Source organism: Lygodium microphyllum, chromosome 25, assembly GCF_053477565.2.
Source record: "Lygodium microphyllum isolate KBCC chromosome 25, Lygodium_microphyllum_v1.1.10, whole genome shotgun sequence".
In the NCBI taxonomy this organism is placed as follows: domain Eukaryota; kingdom Viridiplantae; phylum Streptophyta; class Polypodiopsida; order Schizaeales; family Lygodiaceae; genus Lygodium; species Lygodium microphyllum.
In genome coordinates this window covers 7,453,673-7,479,834 of record NC_141159.1, presented here as the reverse complement: position 1 = coordinate 7,479,834, position 26,162 = coordinate 7,453,673, and the positions used below count along the sequence as shown (strand labels likewise).

The following is a 26,162-nucleotide window of genomic DNA, read 5'->3' as shown; positions in this document are numbered from 1 at the left end:
ATACTGGGGTGGATTATAAGAGGCAATGAGCTTCCTCTTTATCCCTTTGCTGTCACAAAAGACTTGGAAGGCTTGACACATTCCCCACCTTTATGAGAGCGAAGATACTTTAATGTCTTGCTAGTCTTATTTTTAGCAAGTGTCAGGAATGTTTTAAACTTGTCTAATGCCTCGTCTTTATGATAGATCGGATAAACCCATACTTTGTGTGTGGCATCATTAACAAATGTGATAAAAATACTTCTTTTTCCTTGGAGACAACCTTGGCATCTTATATACATGTGAATGTATAAACTCTAAGGGTGAAGATTCTGGCGAAAGAGACTTTTTTTGTAATGTTTGAGTATGCTTACCAAATATGCAATGATCATAATGATCAAAATCAGCATACCTCAAATGTGGCAAAAAAAACCAAGCGAGAAAGCACTTTCATTCCAGTTTGACTCATGTGTCCCAACCGGCCATGCCACAAAGACACAGCTACTCGGTTATGGCGACAACATGGTCACGCACACTAGATGCATTTGATGGATACAGAGTGTCACTCTCTGAGTCCTTAGCAACAATCCTAGATCCCTTAGATATCTTCCATTTTCCATCCCCAAAAGTGGTGTGATAGCCTTTATCATGTAGTTGCCCTATGCTTATCAAACTCTTCTTGAGTTGGGGTACATGTCTCACATTATGCAAGGTGAACATTGAATCATGTTGAAAAGCCAATTGCACACTGCCAATCCCTGCAATGTCACATGCATAGTTGTCCCCCAAGTGGACAACACCATGTCTACCACCACTGTAGATAGAAAATCACTCATGGTGTGTGACATGGTGTGGTGTCACATGGAATGAGGCACTTGACTCAAGAATCCAAGTGTGCATATCATCTTCAGAATCTGCAATTAGTGACTGTGCACTAAAAGAAGAAGCAAAGAGTACATTCACTACCACAGTCACTTTCATGAATGACTACGTTGACTTCCTCCATCTTCACACTGCTCTTCTTTGCATGTTGGCTGTCCTTTTTCTCATATTTGCTATCATCATTGCTTTTGCCCTTGTTTTTTTCTTTTTTCCTTTTAAAGCAATCTTGCGTAAAGGGCCCTTTCTTGTCACATTGATGGCACTCTACATGTTTTTCCACGAGACTGGTTGCATGCTTTATTTTCAGAATTACCCTTCTGTTGGGATTTGCCTCTAGTATATAGTGCATTGGAAGATTTGTTTGCTGAATTATTTTGTCTATTTAGCTCTTTCATGAGTAAAGAACTATCCACATCTAGATATAACAACATCACATTGGAGTTACTCATTGTTGTCCTAAAAGTGTCCCAACTTTTAGGCAATGTGCATAGCAAAAAAGTTGCCTTGAACTTCTCATCAGTGTTGAACTCCAAAGCAATCAATTGGCATAGAGTTAAACACATTCAAATGTAGAAATATGGCCGTACCTTGATACAAAGGTCCATTAAAAATTTCGGCTAATAATTCTTACTTCTTGCACTTTTCTGAGCATATAACTCTTGAATTCTTTGCCACATATCATTAGCAAATTTTCGTTCCTCTTTGTTAAATAGCAAAGTGTCTAACACTAAAAGCTCTATGGTAGAGTGTGTAAGCTCATCTAACTCATCCCACTCATCTTGATCCATGGTTGTTGGTTTCATTCCTTTTGTCTTTATGGGTTTCACTTGTTTCTTCTTCACGAAGACATCATAGTGTTGCTTTTGCCATATAGCAAAGTTGTTCTTAATGTGCAAAAGATTGCTGCTATTATTGCTGTCAGCCATGATTTAAAACCCAAAAATGACTCAAAAGTCGACAAATGTAAGTCCAACTGTCACAAAATGGCTAAGGTACAAAGCATGTACCAATCAGCAATAAAAAAACCAAGTAATTGCAGAAATTTTGGATCTACAAATCAATTTTCAGGGTCACAAAATGTGTGTTGTAGCACATCACAACTAATTGCAATTGTGCCACGGGCTAATACATCAATTGTGTGAAGGAGTTGTGCAACAAACTTGGATGTCCCAAGTGATTACAAGAGCCTCACCTTCTCAAAGATACCAACAAGAAAATGGAGATACACCAAGTGAGGAACTTGTGCGAAGAGCTTGGGAGCAACAATATATAGTCTGGATCCCAGTATATCAATTGCTTCTTGGTAAAGGGAAAATGTGTGCAGCTTGTCATGATACAGAGGGAACACATACAATGAACAATCAAAGGGAGGGACACAGGATTGCGGCTCTGAAGCTCGAAGGCTAGAATAACCATGGCGGGATGGGAGGACCCATGAAATGTCCCAGGCAGGCCAACAAGATGCAATCGTGTGGAATCCTGTTTCCCACATTTCCCACAATGACTCAGTTGGGTCTCCTTGGGGGAGATTATGATAGTCAACAAGTGGAACGCAGCCAACATGTGGCAACTAGGGCGGACAAACTCGGATGCCCTTGGTACAGCTTCCCGACCCTGAAGAGTGACAAGTCAAAGATAGGTGGTTGAAGCGTAGACGCTCCCCTGGGTCTAATCAAGTTGGAAGGTGAAGGAAGCAGTGCAAAGACATATGATCTGTTGAGGAACTCAAGGGAGGACGACAACCCAAGGGACCTTAGGAAACCAAGGCTAATCCACAGGAAGAGAGTAGATGTCAAGGTCCCTAAAACCACCACTAATGAGAAACAGGATGGATCTCAGGGAAACCAAGGCTAATTCCCAAGGAGTAGAACGCCGAGAGATCCCAAGGTGCGTCATAGAACTCGCCCCAAGTGAGTGGGTTGCGACAGGGGGCGACCCAAATGGCCTATGCACAAGACCATTTCGGTGGTAAATGAGGATTTAGAGGTAAATGGACTCGAGCACACACGGTCTCGTGGAGCTGCGAGGCGCAAGTGCGGGTGAGAACTTGACCTCAACTCTCCAGTAGCTTCAGAGGGGTACTGCTCACTCGCCACATGGACTCAAACTCTACTTGTGTGTCTGTACAGATTTGGATGCACGAGCGGGTGGGTGGTGGTTCTTGTAATGAATTCAAGGTCTTGGGTGTGGCTTTGTTGAGACCTGAGACGGTATGGCCTAATCTAGGGTTAGGTTGAGGGTGGTATGCATTCAACGCATCGGGGAACACGAGGCCTGAGTTCTAGCCATGAAGGGGGGCTGGCCACTAAGAGGTGACGATGCTCCGAGGTGAAGGACTGGACATAGCCTACTCACTAGTCCCAAAACTAAAAAGAGAAAACCTAGAGTCGGGCGAGGCAAATGGCATAGAGGCGGGATTGCTTGACACAGTGCCCCCCCCGAATGAAAGTGTTCCTAGTTCCCCTGAAGTAGTCGTGCCAACGGGCACTATAAACCGGGGTGATAGAGAGGGTGGAAACCCTAATCCCCATGCGTACCAAAATTGGAATGGTAGTCCTGAGTACCCAACCAACGTCGTTGCCCTAATGACCTCTCAGAATGGAGGGAATGAGGATCCATCGGGTCCTGTCTTTATCCCATTGCCAAATGGGATAGGTGTATTACCCCGCAATCAAGGGTACTATTGTGGGAATAGAAGGAGAACGGTGACTTATACCTCGATCATCTCTCGGCGAGGCTCCCAAGTGACTAGACACAATGGGAGTCAGGGGAACGGAGAGGGACCTCGTAACAGAACGGTCAGTGACGCCTCGACCGTGCACAAAACAACCGGTGTCGGTAATGGTGACACAATTGCCTCTGCCATGGTGGGACCCTTGATGCCTCGCGATGAGACCCACAATGTCCTTATGCGGAGAGACAGAGACATGGCCCTAGCGTTAAGGTTGACAAGCTTGTGTACGTACCTGATAATTGTGAGATGGGGGGTTGGAAGCCTCATAGAACAGTCTATGTGGGGCGCCTTGAGACGTATGCTCCGATCAGATCTGTATTGGAAGGTTAAGAAGTGCGATTGAATCAGCTACTTGCGAAATCGTCCATGCGTTTCGATGTCATAGTTGAGTCTCCTGAAGCAGCCTTGAGCATTTTGACTCATACTATGGAAGAACGTACGTTTTGTTGGTGGCAAGCTTGCTTGACGATTCCTTTTAGAGAATGCAAGGTTGTGGCCTTGTCACAGACAAGCCAAGGCCTTGATAAAAGACATCTTTGCGAGCTTGAATATTAACTCATTTCGCTCCAAGCGAGGTAAATTGGATATGCTGGCTCGGAAAGAACACCGGACTTCAAGAGACGCAAATTTTCCAAGGCGGATGGCCACTACGGCTATATGGATATGACTCATTCCAGCGCATGGGCTCAAATAATCTCAGCGAGAGAGGATTGGTCACCATAATCTCATGGGATTACCGAGCTTTTGAGCTATGCCATTCGACTCCCAATTGTTTACTAGTGCAGTTTTTTCCCTGTGGAGTAGGGAAGCAAGGGCCATGGATCCATGGAAATGTGTATATTCCTCAAAAATAGTTGTGTGCAACAAGAAGATAAGTCCTAAAAGACGTGCTAGAAAATGAGTACCCTACATCGGAAAGACATCCCAATCATAGTTGGGGGTGATTGGAACTATAAGCAAAGGATACTAAGTTGGTATTTCGAAGCACACTACCCCGAATTCTCTATATTGTAAACTGTTGGCTGTGAGCTTACATACCATTCCAAGATGGGACATGGAAAGTCGGATCTTGACTTTTACGTCAGGAAGGATGCCACGATCACTAGACTCTCAGCAGGCCGTGTCTTTAGAGCAAGTGACATATCTGAACACTGGCCTGTCACCTGCAAGATGCAGGCAGTGGATGATATGGTGACAGTCTTGAACCTCAATACTCCATGAGTGACTTGCATCAATGCGAGCAAGGTAGACGTGGCGGCGAATGCCTTCCTATCTAGCAATAGATGGGCAGCATTAATTGACCTCAATGAGGAAGTAGAGGGAGAGGAACCACTCCTAGATCGATTGACGAGGGCCTTCATTGACACAGTAAAGGCCATCGCACAAGAAAACCGAGTCATGTCAGTGAGACCACCACCACCACCCAAGAATCGTTATAGACTCTTAAGTCTCATCCTAAGATGTTTGAAGAGTATGCTGAGATTTGGAAACAAGCCGAACAAGCCTGTCCGGATAGTGAGAACTAGAGCTTCTCTTGTGCAATTGCCAAAGGGAAAGGTTTACAACGAGCTAGGTTGGCTTATAAATGGTGGAAGCTTTGGAAAGGCATTGCGGGAGTTAGAAATCGTGGTGGGTAAAAGGCTCAGTCCCTCAAAGACTCAACTGGAACACTGCACACGGAACCGCTTGAACCCATGAAGATATGGGAAAGCCACTACTCTTAAGGTGTACGATGACCCCCTAGGAACAAGTAACACAAAGGTCCCACATTAAGGACCTAGACGTTCCTATTGCGTGGTACAAAGTCCGACATGTGCTCAAAAAGCACAAAGCCGCAGGCATAGATGGCATCCCTCCAAAGGTATTCAAGATTGCGTACAAGGAGGATGGATGCCGTGGATAGAGGGAAATCCCAAAGTCCCCTTATGGGCTAGTGATGTTACAGGTATTGAACGCAATTTTTGAGTCTGGTAAGATTCCAAAGGTGTTGGAGTCATTCATTGTGGTCTCCATTCCGAAGAAGGGTGATCCCACTGATCCTGACAATTATCGCGGCATATCTTTAATATTGCTATTGCTCAAAGTGCTAACGTCAATTGTGGTGTCTAGGATCTATAAGGCCCTAGAGAACTGCAAGTTCTTCCTCAAAGCACAAGCCAGATTTTGGAACACGAGGAGTGTATCGGGCAAGTTGCATGCCTCGAGGAGATAGTGAAGCAACAGCCTGTGGAGGGCAAATCAACATATGGTGCCTTCATCGACTTCAAAAAGGCATACGACACGGTACCGTACCAAGCCTTGTTTTGCAAGTTGCGAGTTTGCAAAGTGGAAGGATGTTGTATACGATTCATAGAGGGTTTGTACCAAGCTTCTAAGATAAAGGTGAGGGTGGGAGACCTCCTATCTCAAGCCATATCAATGAAGGGAGGCATGTGTCAAGGGTGCCCCGGATCCCCCACCTTGTTTAACATATTTATCAATGATATTATAAATGATGGTGACGAATTCAGGGTCAGCATTTGTGGGCTTTGAGAGAATATTCAGGGGTTGCTTTTTGCAGATGATCTAATGTTTCTTGCGGAATCCACCAAGGATCTACAAGCAACATTAAACTGGTTGAACAAGTGGGCCACCAAGTGGGGAATGAGCTTCAGCCTATCCAAATGCAACGCCATGGTATTCTTCGAGAACATGCAATCTTTAAGGAATCGGCCACTCTACTTAGGGACCGAACAGATCGAAGTTTGTGAGAGGTACACTTATCTTGGGATCATCTTGAATAGTGAATTCTCAATTGAGACAATAATTTGGGAGAGGATTGAGAAAGATCGTAAGACCCTTCACGCCTACCAGGCCTTCCTCTCTTCCCATTCGATCCCTATGTGTACTAGACTCAATGTCTTCAAGGCGTGCGTGCTCTCGATACTTACGTACGGAGCTGAGATTATGGGTGGATATCGTCAAACACTCCTCCAGCCGCTGGAGACGATGGCAGTCACGGGGATGAAGTGGATTCAGGGTAAGGGAGCTAAGTCGACAACGGTCGGGGCAGCTACCTTGCATAAGGAATTTAATATCCCCGCCATTCTAGCGTTTTGCAGCGGGCAATGTGTGTGTTCTTGTGAGAAGTACACGGGACTCAAGACGTGGATTTGAGAGCTGGTGAAATCACCCTCATTTACTAAGAAAGTACACAAATGGACTTGGTCATCCAAGCCTAGACGTTGACTGGAAAAGTATGTCCTTGAAGCACCTCTGCTTCGCCGTAAGACATCATGTTTGGAAGAAATGGGATCAGCAACATGAATGCTTGAGGCTCTCCTCCTATAATGAGAACAAGTTCGAATGCTCAAGGAACTACCTCCTTTGCACAAATTTATCGAAGAACGTCAAGGCTGCAAAGGAGCGGTTTTTGTGCTTGGCACGAGTCTGTGGTGTGAAGATGGCAGACCGTTATTGTCACTCTTGTCGACAAACCTGTCCCCTATGTAGCTCCCATAAAGCAGGAACCTCTTATGCACACATCTTGCTCTCCTGTTCCGCATTGATTGATAAATGTAATAGGCACATGTTGGGTATTATAAGCGGAGCTCGCGACCTTTTGTCTCGGGGGAGTACCTTAGAGGATGAAGCTACGCTACTCCTTGGTGGGGTGTGTTTACCCAACTGGGTAAGCACTCGTCTGCAATCGAGGATGTGGTTTCGGGGCATCGTCTCGTAGCAGTATTCCTTGGCAAGGCGATGCCAGTGTACTTGGGAGCATTATATGCGTGATCCCTGTCCTTAAACGGATAGAGAAATGACGATATCCTCCCTTTGCAAACTTGTGCGCAAGCTCGTGCTTGTACCAATGATGGCACTGTCTCGCCCAAGCAAGCGAATGCTGTTGGGAGGTAGTGTTTGCTTGGGTGCGATGGGACACCACCTTTGAGTCGACGGCCAACCTTGGGGTATGGCATCCCTTTAAGGGAATCCGCCGGGATTGGCAGTTCTAGCTGGTGAGAGTCCAATACCTGGACCCCTGAACTAGGGTGCTAGGGGCCTACCCATGCTCCACCCTTTGTGCGGAGTCTTCCAAGGATCTCGATCTTGAAGGAAGTAGCGAAATCATAAGCTAGTGGTACAAAATTTCGCCTTCGAGTGTGATTAGGCACCTGGCTCAAAAAAAAAAAACATAATAAAGCCCCAAATTCTAGCTGCAATTTTTTATCCAAATGTATTTACAGGCAAAATTTGACTCACACGTCAAAAGCTCCAAAAATTCTCCTTAAATTGCTCAAATTGCGTCAAACATAACTCCGAGTAGATTCCACATTCCAATTTTGCCAAAATCAGATTTTGTAAAAGCCCTAAATTTGGCCGGGGTCCAATGTGCTCAATTTGCATAGAAATTGTACTGCAAATATATACCAAGACCAAATTTGACACAAAATTTGCAAGTTTTGCAAAAGCTTCAAATTGTGCAAGGTCCAATGTGTCAAAATTTTAGGAAATTGTACCTATTACATTACAATTTCCACAAATACATGAAAAGCCCCAATTTTTGAGTCCCAAGTGCGTGCAAATTTAACAAATTTTACTCAGCCAAGTAAAATCTTCAAGCATACATCAAAAGCGCCAAATTTTGGGAGGAAATGCATGTACAATCTCTAAGATTTGTCAATTTGTGCTTACACTTGAACGACATGCCACAAAATTTACCAAAGGATAAACCTTTTGAAAAAAGGAATGTGATTTTGTTAGGAAAAAAAAGCATGGTCTGTCGGGATGCTGCCTGTAACTTGCACCTAGCTTGGAAATTACTGCCGACGTTGATACCTAATCGTCGGGCACTGGTGCTGACTTGAAAGGCTGTCGCTTGACCTAACGCCTATCCTGTGACCTACGTCTGCACCTTGCGATTGACAGTAGCTTGTGACTTCCAACAGATTGTGACTTGCGACTTACCAGCTGCCCCTAGTGACCTTGCCTCATCAGAATTGAAGGTGACCTGCTATTTTCTTGTGTGTGATGAGCTGACATAGCTTGAGCAAAGTTTAGGAAGCATACTCGTGATAACCGATGCTCTGATACGAGTTTGATACATATAAAGTACAAGTGCTAAGGGTGCGTTCACACCTGAGCATGTATAAATTGTGGCCCTTTATTTCCAACACCTTACTGCTTCGGACTGATAGGGAGAGAGTGTCTCTATGGCTTTCCCTTTCACATGGAGAGGGGGTGGCCTTTTTCTCTTGAGGGTGATAAGATTTTGGTTTATTCAGTTTTAGAGACATTTATTATTTAGTATATTGTATCTTTGTCCACATTCTGTGGATGGCTATGATTGTAAAAGAGTGCTTGGAAAAGCCAACAATTCCTTTGTGAGGGCACTGCCAAGTGGCACCATTGCATAGCATTTTACACGAGCATGATTATCTATATTGCCTATTCCATAACTTCAGGGTGCATCGTCATTTTGTTCTTGTAAACATGCATTTGTGCTCATTTATCACTTTTCAGTCATTTGAAGTGGTCGACTCTAGATCCACCATATTCGCAGCAACTCACATGGCAATCTTTGAGGGTAGTCTCCCTTGCTTGCTTTGCTTGCTCAAGTGGCCTAGCTTGCTTCCACCTATGTTTTTTGTTTACACTATACCCTTCATATATTTTTCTCCTCACCATCACGGTGACACCTAGTGGTGGTTGGGATAGCTTGTTTTTTTTATGATGGTCTAGGGTTTCCTGGCCATCCTTTTATTCTCCTCAAATGGCATAGATTACTCAAGAGTATGAAAACTGATTTAGAATCCTTAAGATAAATCTATTAAAAAACAATCAAAAGTTGTTTTTAAAAACAAGAGCAAAGTCCACTATGGTTCCATTCAGCTTTGTAGATCCTAGTAGGTCCCTAGGTATGTGATAATGACCGTTTGTCGGATGCCGTGGCTTCTTTGGGGTGACCACTTGGGCTCCCTTGGTAAGATCACTATCGTCTCTATAGCCTTGGTAGGTCCTTGGACAACGGTCATGCACTCTTTGTCTATTGCTCTGGTTGCTTTGGTGTGGGACAGCTTGGGGAAAAGAAAAAGAAGAGAAAATTTGGAATTGGGTTAGTAGAATCCCTTCCTAGTTTCAGTTTTGGGTCTGAGAGGGGGTGTTGAACTAAAAGGGATTAGCTTCATTAAGACAACCCCAAAGCTCTATTAATTGATGAATGAAACCCTTTATTGAAAAGAAATGCTTTCCTAGTGTGTCTGTGTCCCATAAACACGAACCCTAATTGGGAGGACCCAAACTTTCTAGAAATAGGCATGTTGCCTTCCACTTAGCCATAGTCTTGTTTTTGTAGCTTGCTTTCTATAAATAGGCATGCTGCCCTCCAGTCAGCCATAATCTCGTTTTTGCAGCTTGCAAGTTCCTTATCTCAGTTGTTCACACCCTGTACACGGAGGATATCTCAGCCGAGCTTCTGCCCATCAATGTCTACTTGTTCGTGTCTGATTTCCAGCCCTTCCAAGTGTTGGCGATTGCTGTTTGCTGCATTCCAACCTTTGTGTTCAGGAGATGACCTGATCCTACACTACTGATGGCTGCATTTGTACCTGGCAGCCTGACACCGTCCACGTCATCAACAGGCTGCATTTATTGCTTTATGACCAGCAGCAGCTTGCGTTTTCATTGCCAGCCCTGCCATGTCAGTATGCATCTGTGTTTTGCTACCCCAGGCGCTGTTGAGCCTGCCATATCATCACCCAAATCTGCATTTTGGTATATCAGCACCAGTCTGCTCATCTGTCACTAATTCAGCCACACTTGAGCTGTGTTTGCTGTTGCTGGATATTCTTAGAGGCTGCCAGCTGCTTTTCGAGATCCATTAGAGTGCAACACACTCTTCAACTCGTACTCTCTTCCCCAGTCCTCAAGACAGGGGAGTTTGGGGCTTAGTATTCTTCAGTGCATAGTGTGTCTGTTGCTTTGAGCATTGTATTCTATACATTATTCATTCTTCATTACACCGAGTTGACGGTCTTTGTGTTACCCTAACCTTTACTGTGCTCTGTATCAGTTTGTGCATTCGTCATATGATTGTTTTTGTGTTTTTTGCGGTAGAGCATTTCGTTACAGCCCGTGGATGTGTTGAGGTTTAGGAGAAGCCGGTTGGACATTGTCCATGTGTTGAGGTTCGGTAGCTGTGGGTGTATCAAAAGGAGGCACACTGCTAGAAGTCATGGTGACAATAGGAGAAAGGAGCATAGAGAGAGAAGAAACAAAGTATGGGAGAGGAAGAATGTGAGAGGTTGCTGTTCAGATAGACATAGAGTAGAGAGAAAATAGTTTGCTTTTAATGTAGACCTGAAGATGTTTAAAAAGGGAAAAAAAAGGAGGCACGGACTTGCTTGAAAGGGCATACTTCTTTATTTGTTGCTTTGACTAAGGGGAAATTGAATGTGAGTCACATGAGTTGTATGTCTTAAGAGAGGATTTCCTTGTGGTGCTGCCATCATTTGAAGCCACGTGGCTTCTGCAGAGACCTATGCAGCCGCGCAATGCTTTGTATCCCTTCTTTCATGTGACGAACAACTTATGCCTTCCCCTCCATCTGTCATAGCCAGAAGCACACAGCAATCAGCTGCTCTGCTGTGGCACTAGCTGCCATCAGCCAATCTTCACGCCAACTAGGTGCCGACTACTTTTATGTAGTCCTTTGCAGGCAACACTAGGGATCCCCCCTCTCTAGCAGGGAACCCTCTGCCCTGTTTTTCCTCTTTCAATCATTTTTTCTCTTTCTCATTGCTGCATGTTGACATCATCTGTCAACGTCTTCTCTCTCTCATCGACAAACACTCTCCTTGATAGAATTTCTCTCTCCATAAAATATCTCCTCTCTCCTCACCCTGACAGCATTATCAGAAATCAGCATCAAAGCTAATGTCAATTGTAACTAACCTTTTGTACATCAACAGTTAGCACGATGTATTGACTCAATGATTCAAATAGCCCGCCTAGTGGTTGGCCACAACTGGTAGTAGGTCCTCAGGGACTGGTGAAGAGGGGGCACCAATGGGAGGAGGGATGACAGCTGCAAGGTGTAGAGGGCTGATGGCTGGAACTTGCAAAACAAGTGGCTTCTATTTACAGATCTGGTGTTTTATGGGACACAGATTCTTTGGTAATTTTTGAGTTTTGGGGCTGTTTTGATGAGCTAATTAAGATTTAATGTGTAATGCATCTCTTTTCGCTTAACAAAAGTGAATGCTGAACACTGAGTAAGTCAAGGCAGAATATGTATGAGGGTGTGTGGTAGACTCTCTTTTACAGAACCTCACATCGACTGGCTGCCTGAACCACATGACTTTGGGCCATAAATACTGTAATCCCAATAGTTGTGAGATCAGAAAAATGGGCTGACTCGCTGCATATAAAATGAAGTAATTTTAAGAAATCTCTCTTTTACAGAACCTCACATTGACTGCCTGCCTGAACCACGACTGTGGGCCATGAATACTGCAATCCCAGTAGTTGCGAGATCAGAAAAATGGGCTGACTGGTTGCACATACAATACATTCTTAAAAATTGATGTGGTAGAAAATATCTGACTGCCCTCCCCACAAACTAACGGACTGCCATATAATGACTTTACAGGAGCTGATCAATTTCTAGTGGGGCATGCCTTAGCAAGCTGCTCTTTTGTTTGTCTTTGCAAGAGAGGAGGAAGGGAGAAAACAGCAGGGGGAGGGGGGAAGGGCACAGATTACACTGAATGGTAAAAATTTATTATAAAGCTCTATTAGCATTAAGACTTTACAGGAGCTGGTCGATCTCTAGTGGGGCATGCCTTAGCAAGTCACTCTTTTGTTTGTCTTTGCAAAAGAGGAGGGAGGTAGGGAGAAAACAGCGGGGGGAGGGGGGAAGGGCACAGATTACACTGAATGGTAAAATTTATTATAAAGCTCTATTAGCATTTAGACTCTTTGTAACTTGAGACAGTATGGTACTTGTCATTATAATTGCTTTAAAGGTAGGTGAGAAAGCAATAAATTTCAAATAATCATTCTATATGTTGTAGTATTGAGGTTTGTTTGATGGGAACAAATCTGATGTTCATGATCTGGTGCACACAAACAGAGAGTTGACTTGTATAAAGCTCAAGTTAAAGGTGCTGCTGCTCAAATTTCATCAAACACTCATCCTGAAAATGTAGAATCAAGCCAGCCTAAAGTTCGAGTTTGGTCATCACTTCCTGATGATTTTTTCGATGCCTCTGAAACAAAGCGCATTGCTTTAGGTCAGTATGTTCTATGCCCCCTTATCATTGCCTTGTTTACTGTAGTACGATTTTCTTCTCTACAGCCCATTAGTATGCATTTTGTGGAGTATTGGCCTGGAGAGAAAAATGTCAGTGAAGCAGAAACCAGTTGGCTACGTGTTGAGGTGCTATCTGATGCTATTCCAATTAGAGAGTTTCACCTTTGCTTGGAGGAGCTCGCTCCAATAGAGTGCTCTCCTTGGGGCCTGTAATTAGAATCCAAGAGACTGTCCTGCTTCCAGAAATCCATCATCTGCTTCTCTCCTTCAGTGTAGTAATCCCATGTTTCCTTCTAAAGTGTTCCCTATGATCCATAGGATAGGGATTTGTGCAATAGGAGGCATGAAATGGGTTTCATAGATTTCATATGAGTTTTGCAAAACCTTAGAAACAAGTTTCGTGAGAGAGAGAGAGAGAGAGAGAGAGAGAGAGAGAGAGAGAGAGAGAGTTGATGGCGCCTGCTCGTGACCTGCCGCCTGTGCCGTTTCGTCGTCATCCTTTGGCTGGTTCCCCCCGCGTGCAGATGGCATAAGCCGTCACCCGTCTGTTGTCAGTCCTGGTGGCTGGGGGCCCTGCCATCGCCCTTCCGTCCCGTCAGGCTTCGTTTCGCGCGTCCTGGTCCTGAGCGCCGTTCTGGTTTGTCACGGGTTCCATTGCACCTATCTCCTGCCCAGTCGCGCTGCCATGCCTGCAGACGCCCATCTGCCTTTGACTGCTCTGCTGCCCGCGGGTCCGCCTGCTCGTATTTGTTCCCTTCTGCAGAGGCGCCCAGTTGCTGTCAACCCTAAACCCAGAGAGGCAGCGTCTCGACCAGAGTGCCCGCTGATCTGTACACAGAGAGAGAGAGAGAGAGAGAGAGAGAGAGAGAGAGAGAGAGAGAGAGAGCAACAGCTTTCAGAGAACAGTGGGAGCCAGAGCCTGAGTGAGCAAGGGAAAGAGGTCTTGTGTTCCTTGCCTGTGGACGTGCCCTCTCTGCCCAGCGGGCGTCTGTTCCTGCTCATGCACTATCTGTGCCCCTTCGTCAATCAAGTGCAGGGTCCGTTCTGCCCAAGAGAGAGAGAGAGAGGCTTGCGCTGTTTCTGCTTCCCGTGAGCTCCTGGCTCGGCCTCTGACCGGCACACGTAGTGATACAACATGGTTGGTCTGGATATGGCTTTTATAGACCAAACGGTGGTAGCTCTTGGTCCAGATTCTGATACAGAGGAACCCGAAGATATGGTTCCTTGCATAGAGGAGATGCCCCCTAGTCCTGACTTCCAGCCTGTGGGCAAACGCACCAAGCATACTTCGGATGAGACAATGGATCATCAGGATCGTTCTTATGTGCAGGTTGCCTCGGATTCTGTGGACTCTCAGGATGTTGACTGGGAGCATTTGTTGGAGTTTGCAAACACTCTGCTTGGCGATTATGTGCAACATAATGAGGAAGCGTTTTCTGACTCTCGAACTGAAGATGTTCTGGAAGCCACTGTGGACCCGAAAAATGTATTGTGCTCATTTTCAGTGTTTTATGAACGTGCTGTTATACTCTTCTTCATTGGTAGGATCCCAGTGCTTTCTCGTATTCGCCAGTGGCTGCACAGTTTGCTACAAGGGGAGTGTGCTGAAGAGATTTTTGTTGGGCCCCGAGGCTTTTATGAGGTGCTGTTGAAATTTGAGAAGCATCGTGCTGATCTCTTGTTTAAACTGCCATTGTTCTTTGATTGCTGTTTGGTCCATGTTGTGCCATGGCGCCCAATGGCAGATTTTCAGCACTTGCTTCAACGTGAATGCCCGGTGTGGGTTGAAGTGGAAAATTGTCCGGCTATCTATTGGCCACTGTTAAAGGATGCCATGGCTGTGGTGGACACTGTTCTGGCCCCCCTGAGCCTCAGGGCCATGAATCGTAATCGTTTGTGTATGTTATGGGACACTGCTAGGAAAAGGCCTGCTTGGTTACGTCTTAATTGCTCTGGCCTGCATCCTTTGCACATTCGTTTGAAATGGGGTAACTTTGTAGGGCATTGCTTTTCGTGTGGAAAATTGGGGCATTTTATGGCCGAATGCCCAGAGAAGCAACCGACTTCAGATACTGAGCATGTTGTGCTGCCCATGGATGGTATGGTGCTTGATGCTCCGTTGCAGGATGCAACCCAGCCACCTAAAGTTTTGGATAAAGGTAAACAACATGTTTCGGGTTTGGATTCCCGTGGCAATGCCTGGGTAGATGTACATGCACAAAAAGGTAAAAGGTTTGATGCTGGCATGGCGGATACTGTGCCTAATGCCTCACAAAATTCCATGCACAGTTATATGCGCAGGAAAGAAATGTTGTCTTCAGAGCACACTGCTCTTGCTATGGTTTCCTCTGCTCCCCGTCATCAGCCTACCAGGAAAGTATATACGGACGGTCCAAAGGGTCCACCTGCTAAGTTGGCTTTTTATACTAGAGGGAACGTGATTACCCCATGGGATCGTCGTTATCCCCGTTTCATCCCAAGACAGCAGATATACCGTCCACCTCCAACTCTGGCCGTCAGAACTCTTTTGCTGTGTTAGTTGATTTTTTGGATGAGGGAGTCCTTGACATTCTAGCAGAAAAGGTTAAATCAAGGCAAGCTTTGCCTTGTTCCTGATTTTCTTTTTTGAATACACATGAAGATAGCCACTTGAAACGTGCGAGGCATTTGTTCTCGCAATAAGCAACATATCATGTGGAGTTTATTGCATGAGAATTAGTGGGATGTCTTGTGTGCTATTGAGCACAAGAGTCATGGTGAAGTAGGAAAAGTTGTGGATTGCCATGGGTTTCGCTTGTTTTATGCAGGGATACATGCCATGCATTATTCTGGTGTGCTAATGATTGTACATGAGAAATATCAGCATGTTCTTATTAAAAATGATGTACATGGTCGTTTTGTGGTGATTGAAGTTTTATTTGAAGGAGAGATCTTATGGTTACTTGGGCTCTATGCTCCAAATGACCCTTTATCCCGCCGGGATCTTTGGAATACACAGACCTCCTTGTCACTTGGCAGATGAGGTTTTTTGATGGAGGATTCTAATGTGTGTTGATTCTTCACAGTCTACATCAAAGCATTCGGTAATGGACGCTCTGGAAAGTCGTGTGTGGAATGTGTTGGCTCTTGACGTTCTTAAGCAAGATCTTTGGTCTTGGCTACACCCTTCTTCTACAGGGTTTACTTTCCACTCTGCGTAGTATGTGACTACATGATCGCGGTTGGACCGCATGTACATTATGCAGAAGGATGATTTTCTTCCTGAGATGCTCGAAATGAAAGTGTTGCAGCAATATGCCTTGTCGGACCATTTCCCTCTACAGCTTGAGATGCTTGCACAACCCATTGCACCCTTTAAGCAATTTCTGGATAGACTCCCTTTGCGTTTTAACTCATCTTATTTGAAGGATTCAATCTTTTAGAGCTATATGTAGCAATTGATTGATAGATTCTTATTGGACTTCTCTTCTAAGGGCAATGCTTCGTTTGAACGATTGCTCTCTAATGTGCAGCGGGTTGCTCGGTAGTATGGGATCCATCATGCCTCTCTTTGTTGGCAGCGTGGACAGGCAGCAGAGGACTTACTGGCTTTGGTTCGTTCTCTACTGGTGGACACTCCAGATGATGTATTTCTGCTGTCACTGGCGATGCGTTTGGCTGCTCTTATAGAGTTTCAGTTGAAATCTTATCAGCAGGCCAAATTGCAAAATTTGACGGAGAATTTTGCAAGACAGTGCTTGTCAGACTCATAAGTTCTTTCGAGCTCTCCATGCCTCTCCTGCTCGAGAGAATATGACTAGACTCTAGGATGCAGAAGGTCAAATGGTCATTGATCCGCAGACTATTGTGAATATTTGTAGAAATTATTTTCTCGACCTTCTTGGTTCCACTTCTCCACCTTCAGACCACATTACTCATGCCCCTTAATTTTCTATGATCTGGTCCGCAATCATGTTCCACAGGACATGTAAGCTACTTTGGAGACAGATATTTGTGAGGCGGAGGTTATGGATGTTTTGTTATACTTGCCCAAGGATAAAAGTCCCGGTTGGGATGGTCTCACCAATGAATTCTTTGAGGTTTTTGCTATCCGAACGGTGAAACCATTGATGGCTATGTTTCAGCAGGTTTGGGAAAAGGGGTTCATGCCTTCCTCATGGGAAGAAGGACTTATCAAACTGCTTCCAAAAGTTGCTTCATTGTCTATGTTGAAACATTGGCGACCAATTTCTTTGATGGGTTCTATGTACAAAATCTTTTCGAAAGTAATGGCAAATCAGCTCCATAAGCATCTTCCTGCCATTGTGCATCCTCTTCAAGATGGTTTCATTAAGGGCCGAAACATTCTGCATAATGTCTTAAATGTGCAAATGGCTATTGACTATGCAAGGCACTCTAATCAGGAGGTGGTATTGATTCAATTGGACTTGGAAAAGGCTTTTGATTATTTAGACTGGTCTTTCATTGCAGAACTTATGTCTACTATGGGCTTTGATACTCGGATGTCTCGTTTAATCTACACCATTAGTGCTGCGGCTTCTTCGCGAGTTATGCTGAATGGCGGTGTTACTGAGCCATTTGTCCTTGCACGCTCTGTGAGACAGGGTTGCCCTTTGAGTCCTCTCTTTTTTGCCCTTGCGACTCATCCGGTTCTTTCGATGTTATCTCATATGGCAGCTTCTACTCAGTTGGCTGGATTGTCTCTTTTTTTTGAACCGCACTTCATTAGTCAATCCTTGGCTGATGACAGCTTTATGATTTTACGTGCGGACAAAGATAATCTTCGTAAAGCATTAGATGTTTGGACTCTCTTTGGTCATGCTTATGGTCTTTATATCAATGCTTTGAAATCAGCCATTCTCAGTTGCACGGAGTCAAATTTGCAGTCATTGGATTGGCAGGGAATGGTTGTTCCCCATGGTTCCATTGTCAGGCATCTTGGGTACCCTTTGGGTGTTGATGTTCGGCCGAAGCAACTACTAGAGTGGATTTCATAGAAACTGGCAGCTAAGTTTCTGTATTGGAAGTCACAGGCTTGGCCCTTCCATGTTCGCCTCAAAGTGGCTTATACAATTATGTTGCCAATGCTCACATATTTCTTGCCATTGCTGCCTTGGACTACTACTACATTTAATGCTCCTACTCAGTACATTTGTTTCATGTTATGGAAGAAGAACTCCTTGCATGCAGGCATTTCATGGATTTCTTGGTCGCATGTATGTACCCCCAAACGCATGGGTGGTGGGGCTATTTTGGATGCAGAAACTCATATGCTGGCACTCCGTTGGTCTCTTTTTGGTGCCATGTGCTTGGATCATTACCCGTGGGTCTTTATAGCCCATTATTTTCTTGAGGATCACGGGTTTGTGCATGGTAATACCCAAATTTGGAGCTCCTGGTGGCATGTTCTTAATGCAGACTCTTGGTTTTCTAGTCCTTCATCATCCCCGCTTGCTCATTTGGTATGTTCCTGGAAATTGGTTCTCCAGAAGGCTTAGTGGCATCCAGCGGACTGCTTAGCTACTAACTCTTTTCAACTAGAATTGTTGGTAGCCTCGCGATTACTTTCTTGGGCAGGCAAACATGAGCTCAGACCAAAATTTAACCGCATGGCACGTTTGGGCTTGACTTCAGTTGCAGATGCCACCTTTGCCAGTCGCAATGTGTTGATATCGTTTCGTACAGCTAGGAGGCTTTTCAGGATCCCTCGTGGATACCGTGATTTATGGGGACAGCTTTTGATGGTGCTCCAGAGCAGACAACCCTTTCCTGCCCTTGCTTCAGATCGTCCCTGGCAAGACTGGGACCTTGCAGGCCGGCTGATTTTGGAAAAGGCTTCAGCTAACCAGGTGTATCATCTTCTGATTAAAGATCATCAATGGCTGGTTACTAAAGCTAATACTATATGGGGATTGCGTAAATCTCAGTCATGGTGGAAGGTAACTGTGATAGAGGGCTGGTTGAATAAGACACCTTTCAAATGCAAGGTCTTTCTTTGGAGGGTGATGATTGGTGGTCTTCCTCTTGCTTCAGCCCTTTCCAAGCGTCGAATCTCCAACGGCAATTGTTTCTTTTGCACCACTAGTGGGGAATCGGCCCGTCATGGATTTATTTCTTGCCCTCTCGCTAAGAAAATCTGGTCACTCTTATGAGCAGTTTGGCGAGCAGTGGTTGGTTTCCCGCTAAGCCCTTTTGATTGGGTTTTTGTGCGGCCCAAATACCCCACACCGGCACAGTCGCATATGAAGATGTTGTTTCACTTTCTTAGATACTGGGGCTGTTGGCACAATTGGACCATTCGGAATGCTTTTCTTTTTGATTCAACCTCTAATGTTCAGGGACATATTGCTAGGCTTAAAGGTCTCTTGCATTGGCAAATAGATCTCATTCGGCACTCTAACTTACTCCCTCGGGAGGACTTACTTCCCTGGCATATGGCAATTTCCTCTGCGTCTTTGCCATGACTTTTGTAACTCTTTTGTCGTTTAGTTCTTTATAAATATAACATCCATTACACACAAAGAGAGAGAGAGAGAGAGAGAGAGAGAGAGAGAGAGAGAGAGAGCTATGAAACTCTTTATACATATAGAATATGACTCATGTGATGTGATGTTAACTTTAAACATAGCAGAAGCATAGATGGATAATGGCCCAAACAAAATCCTTGCAATCAATGACAATCATTAACAATAATCCACACGAATGTGTCAAATGAATTTAAGGTAAATGTTGAGCATGGAGATACAAACCTTTTTCTATAGGACAGGGCTTATGAAATGTGTTTCTTTGCCACTATGTTCCTACCGTCCTCCTTTAAAAGCATGCAGATGGATTTTCTGCTTGACCTTGCTGTGGCACGTTGGATGGAGGAGGTGTGGTCTGATACCTTTAGTAGGCCACACCTAGATCAGGTGGCAAACAAGCACAAAGCTTGTAACACACAAGTAGAAGCATGGATTGCACATCTTAGTAGTCATAGATTTAACATAGGGTGTTTGAGCATGTTAGTCTTGAAGAAAATGTTTTCTCATTACCGGGAAAATTTTTAAGTGCTTTTAGGCTTTTCATCTCCACAAGCAGCATTAAAATCTTGATATTTCAGTGACCATTGAACTTATCAACAGTTATAAAATGTTCAGCAATAGCAATATTTTAGACTTTCAGGCAATTTACTGATGACCTCTCTTGTGGCACTCTCGTTTGTATCTCAATAATATGTTCATATATGCTTGTACTGATATAAAAACCCTTGAAAAACAAAACAATTGTCTATATTCAGGAGAATTTGAAGGCCATCTCTCCACAAGTATCTGCCGCTCTTTACAATTTTGGCATTGCTAGTACTTGACCGTATGGATTGGAGTTTTCTGATAAACTTACAGTTGTTTTTCTTGGCATCTGAGTGTTAGGCTGACAAGGGTTTGTTTCTTTATCTTTCCTCAGATGGTATAGCCAAACATGATGGACTGTCTAGTGCATCCTCAGAGATGAAAGTGAATGGCAATACAAAAGAGCATAGTAAGACTTTTGACAAACCTGCTCCAGCTGTAAAAAAGTGCACATTAGCCTCTGAAAAGTCTGCACGAAGTGCTGTGCAAATCTCAACAGCATCCAGTCAGGCCTCGCAACTGGTGCAGAACAGACCTGTGACTGCAAAGACTGTGCAAGCCACATTGCCTGAGGGCTTCTTTGATAATGTTGACGCTGATCATAGGGCACGAGGTCTTGAGCCACCTAAATATGATATGCAGTGAGTTTCCCTACTTTTATTTCAGTGCTGCACAGGCTTAAAATATCAGCAATGTTTAGTATTTTTACCACAGTACTTTTCTCAATGTTTTTGTCTTCATTTGGGTAAAGGGATGAATGGAAGGAGTTTCAAAAGTCCATTCGTGATGATATACAAGAAGTAGATCTACGGATGGAAGAGGAAGAGGTATTGGAATTCTTAAACGCATGCATCATGTTTTTCGTCTGTAGAGCAGTTTTCTGTGGTTGATTGTATTTGCTGACAGGGAATTCTGTGAACTCCATTTGTTTGGAACAGTTTGATGCTGCTGAGGACAGAGAGAAGCTTGAAACTTTAGAACAAAGGTTATTAGTGTTTAGTTTTTGAATCTAGACATGTCGGTAGCTTTTGCTATTTCCTACTTACTTACCCCTTTTCAATTGTTTAACAGGGTCCTTTTGGAGAAAGTAGAAAAAATGCGTCAAAAACAATATGAAAAAGCAGAAGAAACTGAAATTACAGAAGTAATAGCGAAAGTAGTGTCTAAGAAGCCTTTTTCTAATGTTAACCTAACACTGGAAGAGGATTCTGACAGCGATGATGATATCGATGATGGAAATCTTCTTGTTGACTGGAGAGCAAAGCAGTTCTAAAGACATTTTCAAACTAGGTAATCAAATGCTTTTTAATACATAGAGAGAGTCTACTCTTTCTCGAGTTTTGGGCTGTTCAGCAAGAAACTGGTTATATCTGGGCTTGTTTTTTCAGCACCTCCGTGGGTGAATGATACCAAAGGTGTTGATTTTACTGAGTCTTTATTGAAAATCTGGAGGACTCAAGTACGTTCTCCACATAGCAGAAGGATAAATGCAACACCATGTCTGGTTGCAAGACTAGGGTTTTGTAAGCAGCTGGGTCACATTTATTTCCTGGTGCATCACTGTGGGGCAACTAGCCTGAGGAAAAAGAGGTATGTTTTTGGTTCATTATTTAGTGGACTTGTAGAAGAAACATACCATTGGCTTGCAGGCGATTCAGTGTTTCTTACTAGCATATAACAGCCCAAAGAGTTCAAATATTAACTCGTGTTCAGCAAAAATGAATCAAAACCATAGTACTTTAAGCATTATCTTGGGCCTTTTATGTCACCTTGAAAGTTTGCCCGAGCAGGAATAGGAGTTATGCTCTACTATTTACCTCCTTCCGGTGTTTGTGTTTTGAATAGTTATTCAGCTGCTGGAATGGAGAGCTTTGCTAACCAGAGTTGTATGGATCAAATGGGATGTGTAATCAGGGAATAATATTTCCAGTATGCCTGATTTTCATGATTGGCTAGTGGCTGATATGGCTGTTTTTCATTATTGAGTAGTGGCTGAAAGGTAGAGCCTTTACAAACCTGACTGGAACATGATATAGGGATGTTCGAAATAGTAGATAGTGCTCTTATTTGCCAGGTCTTCTCCTGGGTTAACTCTATTCACTATGATCTTGGCAGGATTAGGTCAATTAGCCAATAATTGTACAGATACAGAAGCACATCACAAACAATTTGGGCATTGTTATTTTTGCTCGCATAGCTGGGTCATGTGAAGCTTGAGCAGACATAGCTGCTTGCACAGATAACTGGAAGAGTTATGAGCAACATTGTGCATATTCATGAGCTGCATTCACTTGGAGTTGTGCTTTTATCAAACCTTGTGTAGTGACAAGCCATTCTCTCGAAGGACTAGTTTTATTGTTTCCATGCTCTTTCTTTTCCGTAACAGGTAATTGTATAAACTCACCTTACAAGATGCAGGATAACTCCAGGCCATTGTGCATAAACTCACCTTACAGAAGATCAAATAACTAAAAAGTGTACATAGTCACGGCAAAGAAGCAACAAAGAATGCTGAATGCCAAGGAGCTAAATCCTCCCTAGGGAGAAGATCAGCATTCTGCACAAGATCTAATTGCTAATGCCCTTGAGTTTGGTTGTGTCCTTGGTCACCCATGGGGGCAAGTCAAAGACCAAAGTTTCAGCTTTCCAAATCTCCCCCTAGAGTGCTTCAAACATGCTAAAGTGAGACTACTTGTATTAAGTCTATCCATAAATTAAACTAAATTGAACAATATCTTACTTAATCGAAACATTGAAATGCTCCCAAATCCAACCATATTTGTTAGGTCCAATGTGATGTTTACCCACTTGAAAGAGAGAAAGGGGGGCCAATGGGATAAATCTACCATTAGTATGTAGTGTAAGGATTTGTAGGCTGCAAAATGTGATTTTCCCTCATCACTTTTTGATAAAAACAGGGTTCTATATTGTCGCTTGTGTCTAACACCCTTCACCATGTGCGTTGGTGAGCTACGAGAGTTATTGAAACTAGATTTGTGAGTTAGGTATTTAACCCTCTTACTAAACTTGCATGGTATCCCTTGTGGTTGTCTTAATGGCTTATAAATTCTTCATACCATACGTATTTATTTATAGAACCCAAATACTTGATCCAAGCCCTCCAAGGCATTAGGATTCCCACATTAAAATATCCCACCTTTGTTTTTTTGCTTGCATGTAGCATGTGAGCTCTCTTAAGCCCCAACAACATTCCCATGTGATCATGATTTTACCATGGACTTTGATTTCACATTCTTTATAGGAGTCGCCTTGTCCATTCAACTCATGGGATTTTTGCTACATATCCATGTCATTGTTTGCATCATCTTCGAACATCACTTCGTAAGTACAAATTGCTCTTGCCATCCAATACATCAACTTACTTGCTCTTGTGGTCTATTTGATGACTTATTTGAGTACCTAGTAGATGTGTTTCTTAGGCTCACAATCGTGGTCCCCATACATCCTAAGTAAAACTTACAATCATGTTTTGCAATAAAAGGATACCTTCAGTTCTTGTCCAAAACGTAGAGTCCAATGTACTTTATGCAAATAATTGAACTAAAAGGCACATGCCAATATAGTATCAACCACAAATGTAGTCTAAAAGTGTGAAAAAATTTAACATTTGTTAGAATGTTCTCTCTCACCAAAACCCCCTCCATACCATTGAATAGTCCACAATTGATTGTTATAGCTTAATCCTTCTTGTTGAGCTTCCAAGATTTCTCTATTTGCACTGCCTTAAGCTTCACCTCCGTTTCAACGTCAAGATACTCTATTTTAGCCTCAGGATGCTTCAACCTAAAGTTCTATAATAAGTGGTAGCAACACCTTTAGCCCAAGTTTACAGTCGCCCTTTAGTATCTTTATCCTTTCTTTCTCTTCTCAAGCTTTAGCTTTGGCCTCAATTGTTTGCATTAGGGACACACCACCAAGGAAAAAAGGAGGAGATTGCTAGCTTCAATTCCATAGAACTATCATTACAATAGCACATCTTCAATAGGAACATGGTAGCAACTAGCACATCATCAATAACTTGAACAAGTTGTTCAAAAGGAGATGGATACCCTCATTAGGAAAACAAGAAATCTTAATGTATAACATTAGAAATTACACTTAGAAATTATAGGGGTTCGAATGCAACAAAGATGTGGTAGTAAGTAGAGCATCTCCAACAAGAAGACTATATTAAATAATAAGTCATCAAAAACTTGAATAAGCTACTGGCAAGAGAGAGAGAATCCTCCCATTGGAAGTTTGACCACTTACACAACAAAAAGCATTTGGTGACATCACCATCCAATGCCTTTTTTTTTCTTTGAACATTTGTACACATGTTTTGAGATACCATTAAGGTAGACTACAAAATACTTAAGTCTCAACCAAAGTGACTTTATACAATGCCACCTTAATATAGGAAGAGAAGTTGTTTGGAGGTCTTGCATGTTCAATACTACCATATAGATTTGCTCAATGTTCAAGCCTTGTATTATTAGTAACTCACTTTGGAAAGCCTTGGCTAGCTATATAGTAACACCCTAATTGAAGGCTGATTTCTTTGCAAATTATACAATCCAGAACTAGGCCATCTCAACGTTGTAGCCCACCATGGTGGAATACATGTAAAAACTTACCTTAAATGGCTTTCTATTTTCAATTTCCAATATTAATACATGGTTGCAACTTTTATTTGAATGTTAAGAAATTCTCTTTTACTAATGAAGGGGGATGGTGAGGTAGAAGATACATGATTGAAGGGATATGATAAGCTCAATCCCTATGATTGATATTCAAACTAAACATAAAGAAAGTAGCGTATATAAAGGACAGTTTATATCACTATGTGGTAGTGCAATCTCTTTTTGAACCTCATGAGTTGGTTTCCTTGCAATGCATGGTGCAATGGACCATATGGTCATTATTGATGTAGAAAAATCATGGAGGACCTAGAGTTAATTAGGCTAACTAAAGTACCTTATCACCTGGAACAAACACAATGAACCAAAATTGAAAGGATAGATTGGAATGAGTGGACTAGGAAATTTAACTTACAATAATATATTTCAAAGAGGAGCCTTGTATTGCTTGAGATATTTTACAATAAGCCAAGGATGCTCTTATGGAGAACTTTGGTGGGTTGTTGTCTCTCTTTTGTCACGTGGGATTCATCTCATGTTAAAAATTCACTCAACCCTCCACAATAAAGTGTTTTCTAATGTCTCCCAAGTACATATTGTGCAAGCCCATTTTACTAACATCATCTCCCAAATGTATGTTGTGCTAGCTCGTTTCATTGCTTCTTAAAAGTGACTCGAAGCTATAAGCTTGGAGAGTTCTTGGGTAGCATTGTACAAATACATTGATTTATGAATGCAACTACTAGATGCACATATTGATATTCCTATTTGGTAACATTGATAAGTTGATGTATAACAAGTTTGCTATTTTTGGATGGCACTTACGAGTGCATTTTGCTAATGGCCCATGCAACATAATGTCATGTCTTTCTATGGAGTATCAATGGCACAGTAAGGTAAGGGACTTTATACATACTTATGTGAACATACATATTTAAGACCAATAGGAAAATTTTGTTCTCTCTTCTCCTCCAATAACAATAGCATGCTATTGTATCTCTCAGTAACAATTTGTGATGGTTGTTAGTTGTGAATGCACACCTTCTTGAATTAGCAGCCAAAACACTAACAATCAGCGCAAACACAATCAGTCATAGAGGAATAGTTGATGATCTACCTAACATCAAGGCTACACAAGTAACCTACAAAGAAAAAAATTCACAAATTGCTAGATAATCGAGGGTAATTTTCCCCATAGAAACATGTTACATTCCCCTAACCACTACTATATTGTGCCATTACTGGCAATGCTACAAAATGGTTGAATGCAAATATGAAGATAATTATTCAAAGAGAATATTCCTTTACCTTTGGTGGGTTTTCAAAATGAGAAGGATCATTTTTGTAAGGTAGTTGACTATCAAATAGCATGCTTTAGAGGCCAACTTAGTGCTTGCAAAATATTCATAATTTAATCTAGTTTCCATGGTACTATTGTTTATGCAACTTTAGTTATTGAATAGTGTTAAAACCAATAGTGATATATGAGTTGCAAGGTTTCATTTGTGTATGTTGATGCATTTGAT

The 26,162-nt window shown here is 42.9% G+C and overlaps 1 protein-coding gene across 10 annotated transcripts in view; it reads left to right on the top strand.

The window, feature by feature from the left end:
• Positions 1-22,292, top strand: part of LOC148013881 (zinc ion binding protein) — a 62,702-nt gene extending 40,410 nt beyond the window's left edge. For 8 of the 10 annotated variants that reach the window (XM_087666390.1, XM_087666393.1, XM_087666392.1 and 5 more), the window contains 7 exons: positions 12,708-12,867; positions 20,331-20,637; positions 20,748-20,823; positions 20,935-20,981; positions 21,068-21,286; positions 21,385-21,586; positions 21,842-22,292. In XM_087666390.1, coding sequence (XP_087522516.1) covers positions 12,708-12,867; positions 20,331-20,637; positions 20,748-20,823; positions 20,935-20,981; positions 21,068-21,269 — 792 coding nt within the window. In that variant the 3' untranslated portion in view covers positions 21,270-21,286; positions 21,385-21,586; positions 21,842-22,292. Of the gene's footprint in view, positions 1-12,707; positions 12,868-20,330; positions 20,638-20,747; positions 20,824-20,934; positions 20,982-21,067; positions 21,287-21,384; positions 21,630-21,841 lie in introns of those variants that run through there. The other 2 variants (XM_087666387.1, XM_087666386.1) reach the window with 2 other exon arrangements.
• The last annotated feature ends 3,870 nt before the right edge of the window (positions 22,293-26,162 follow it).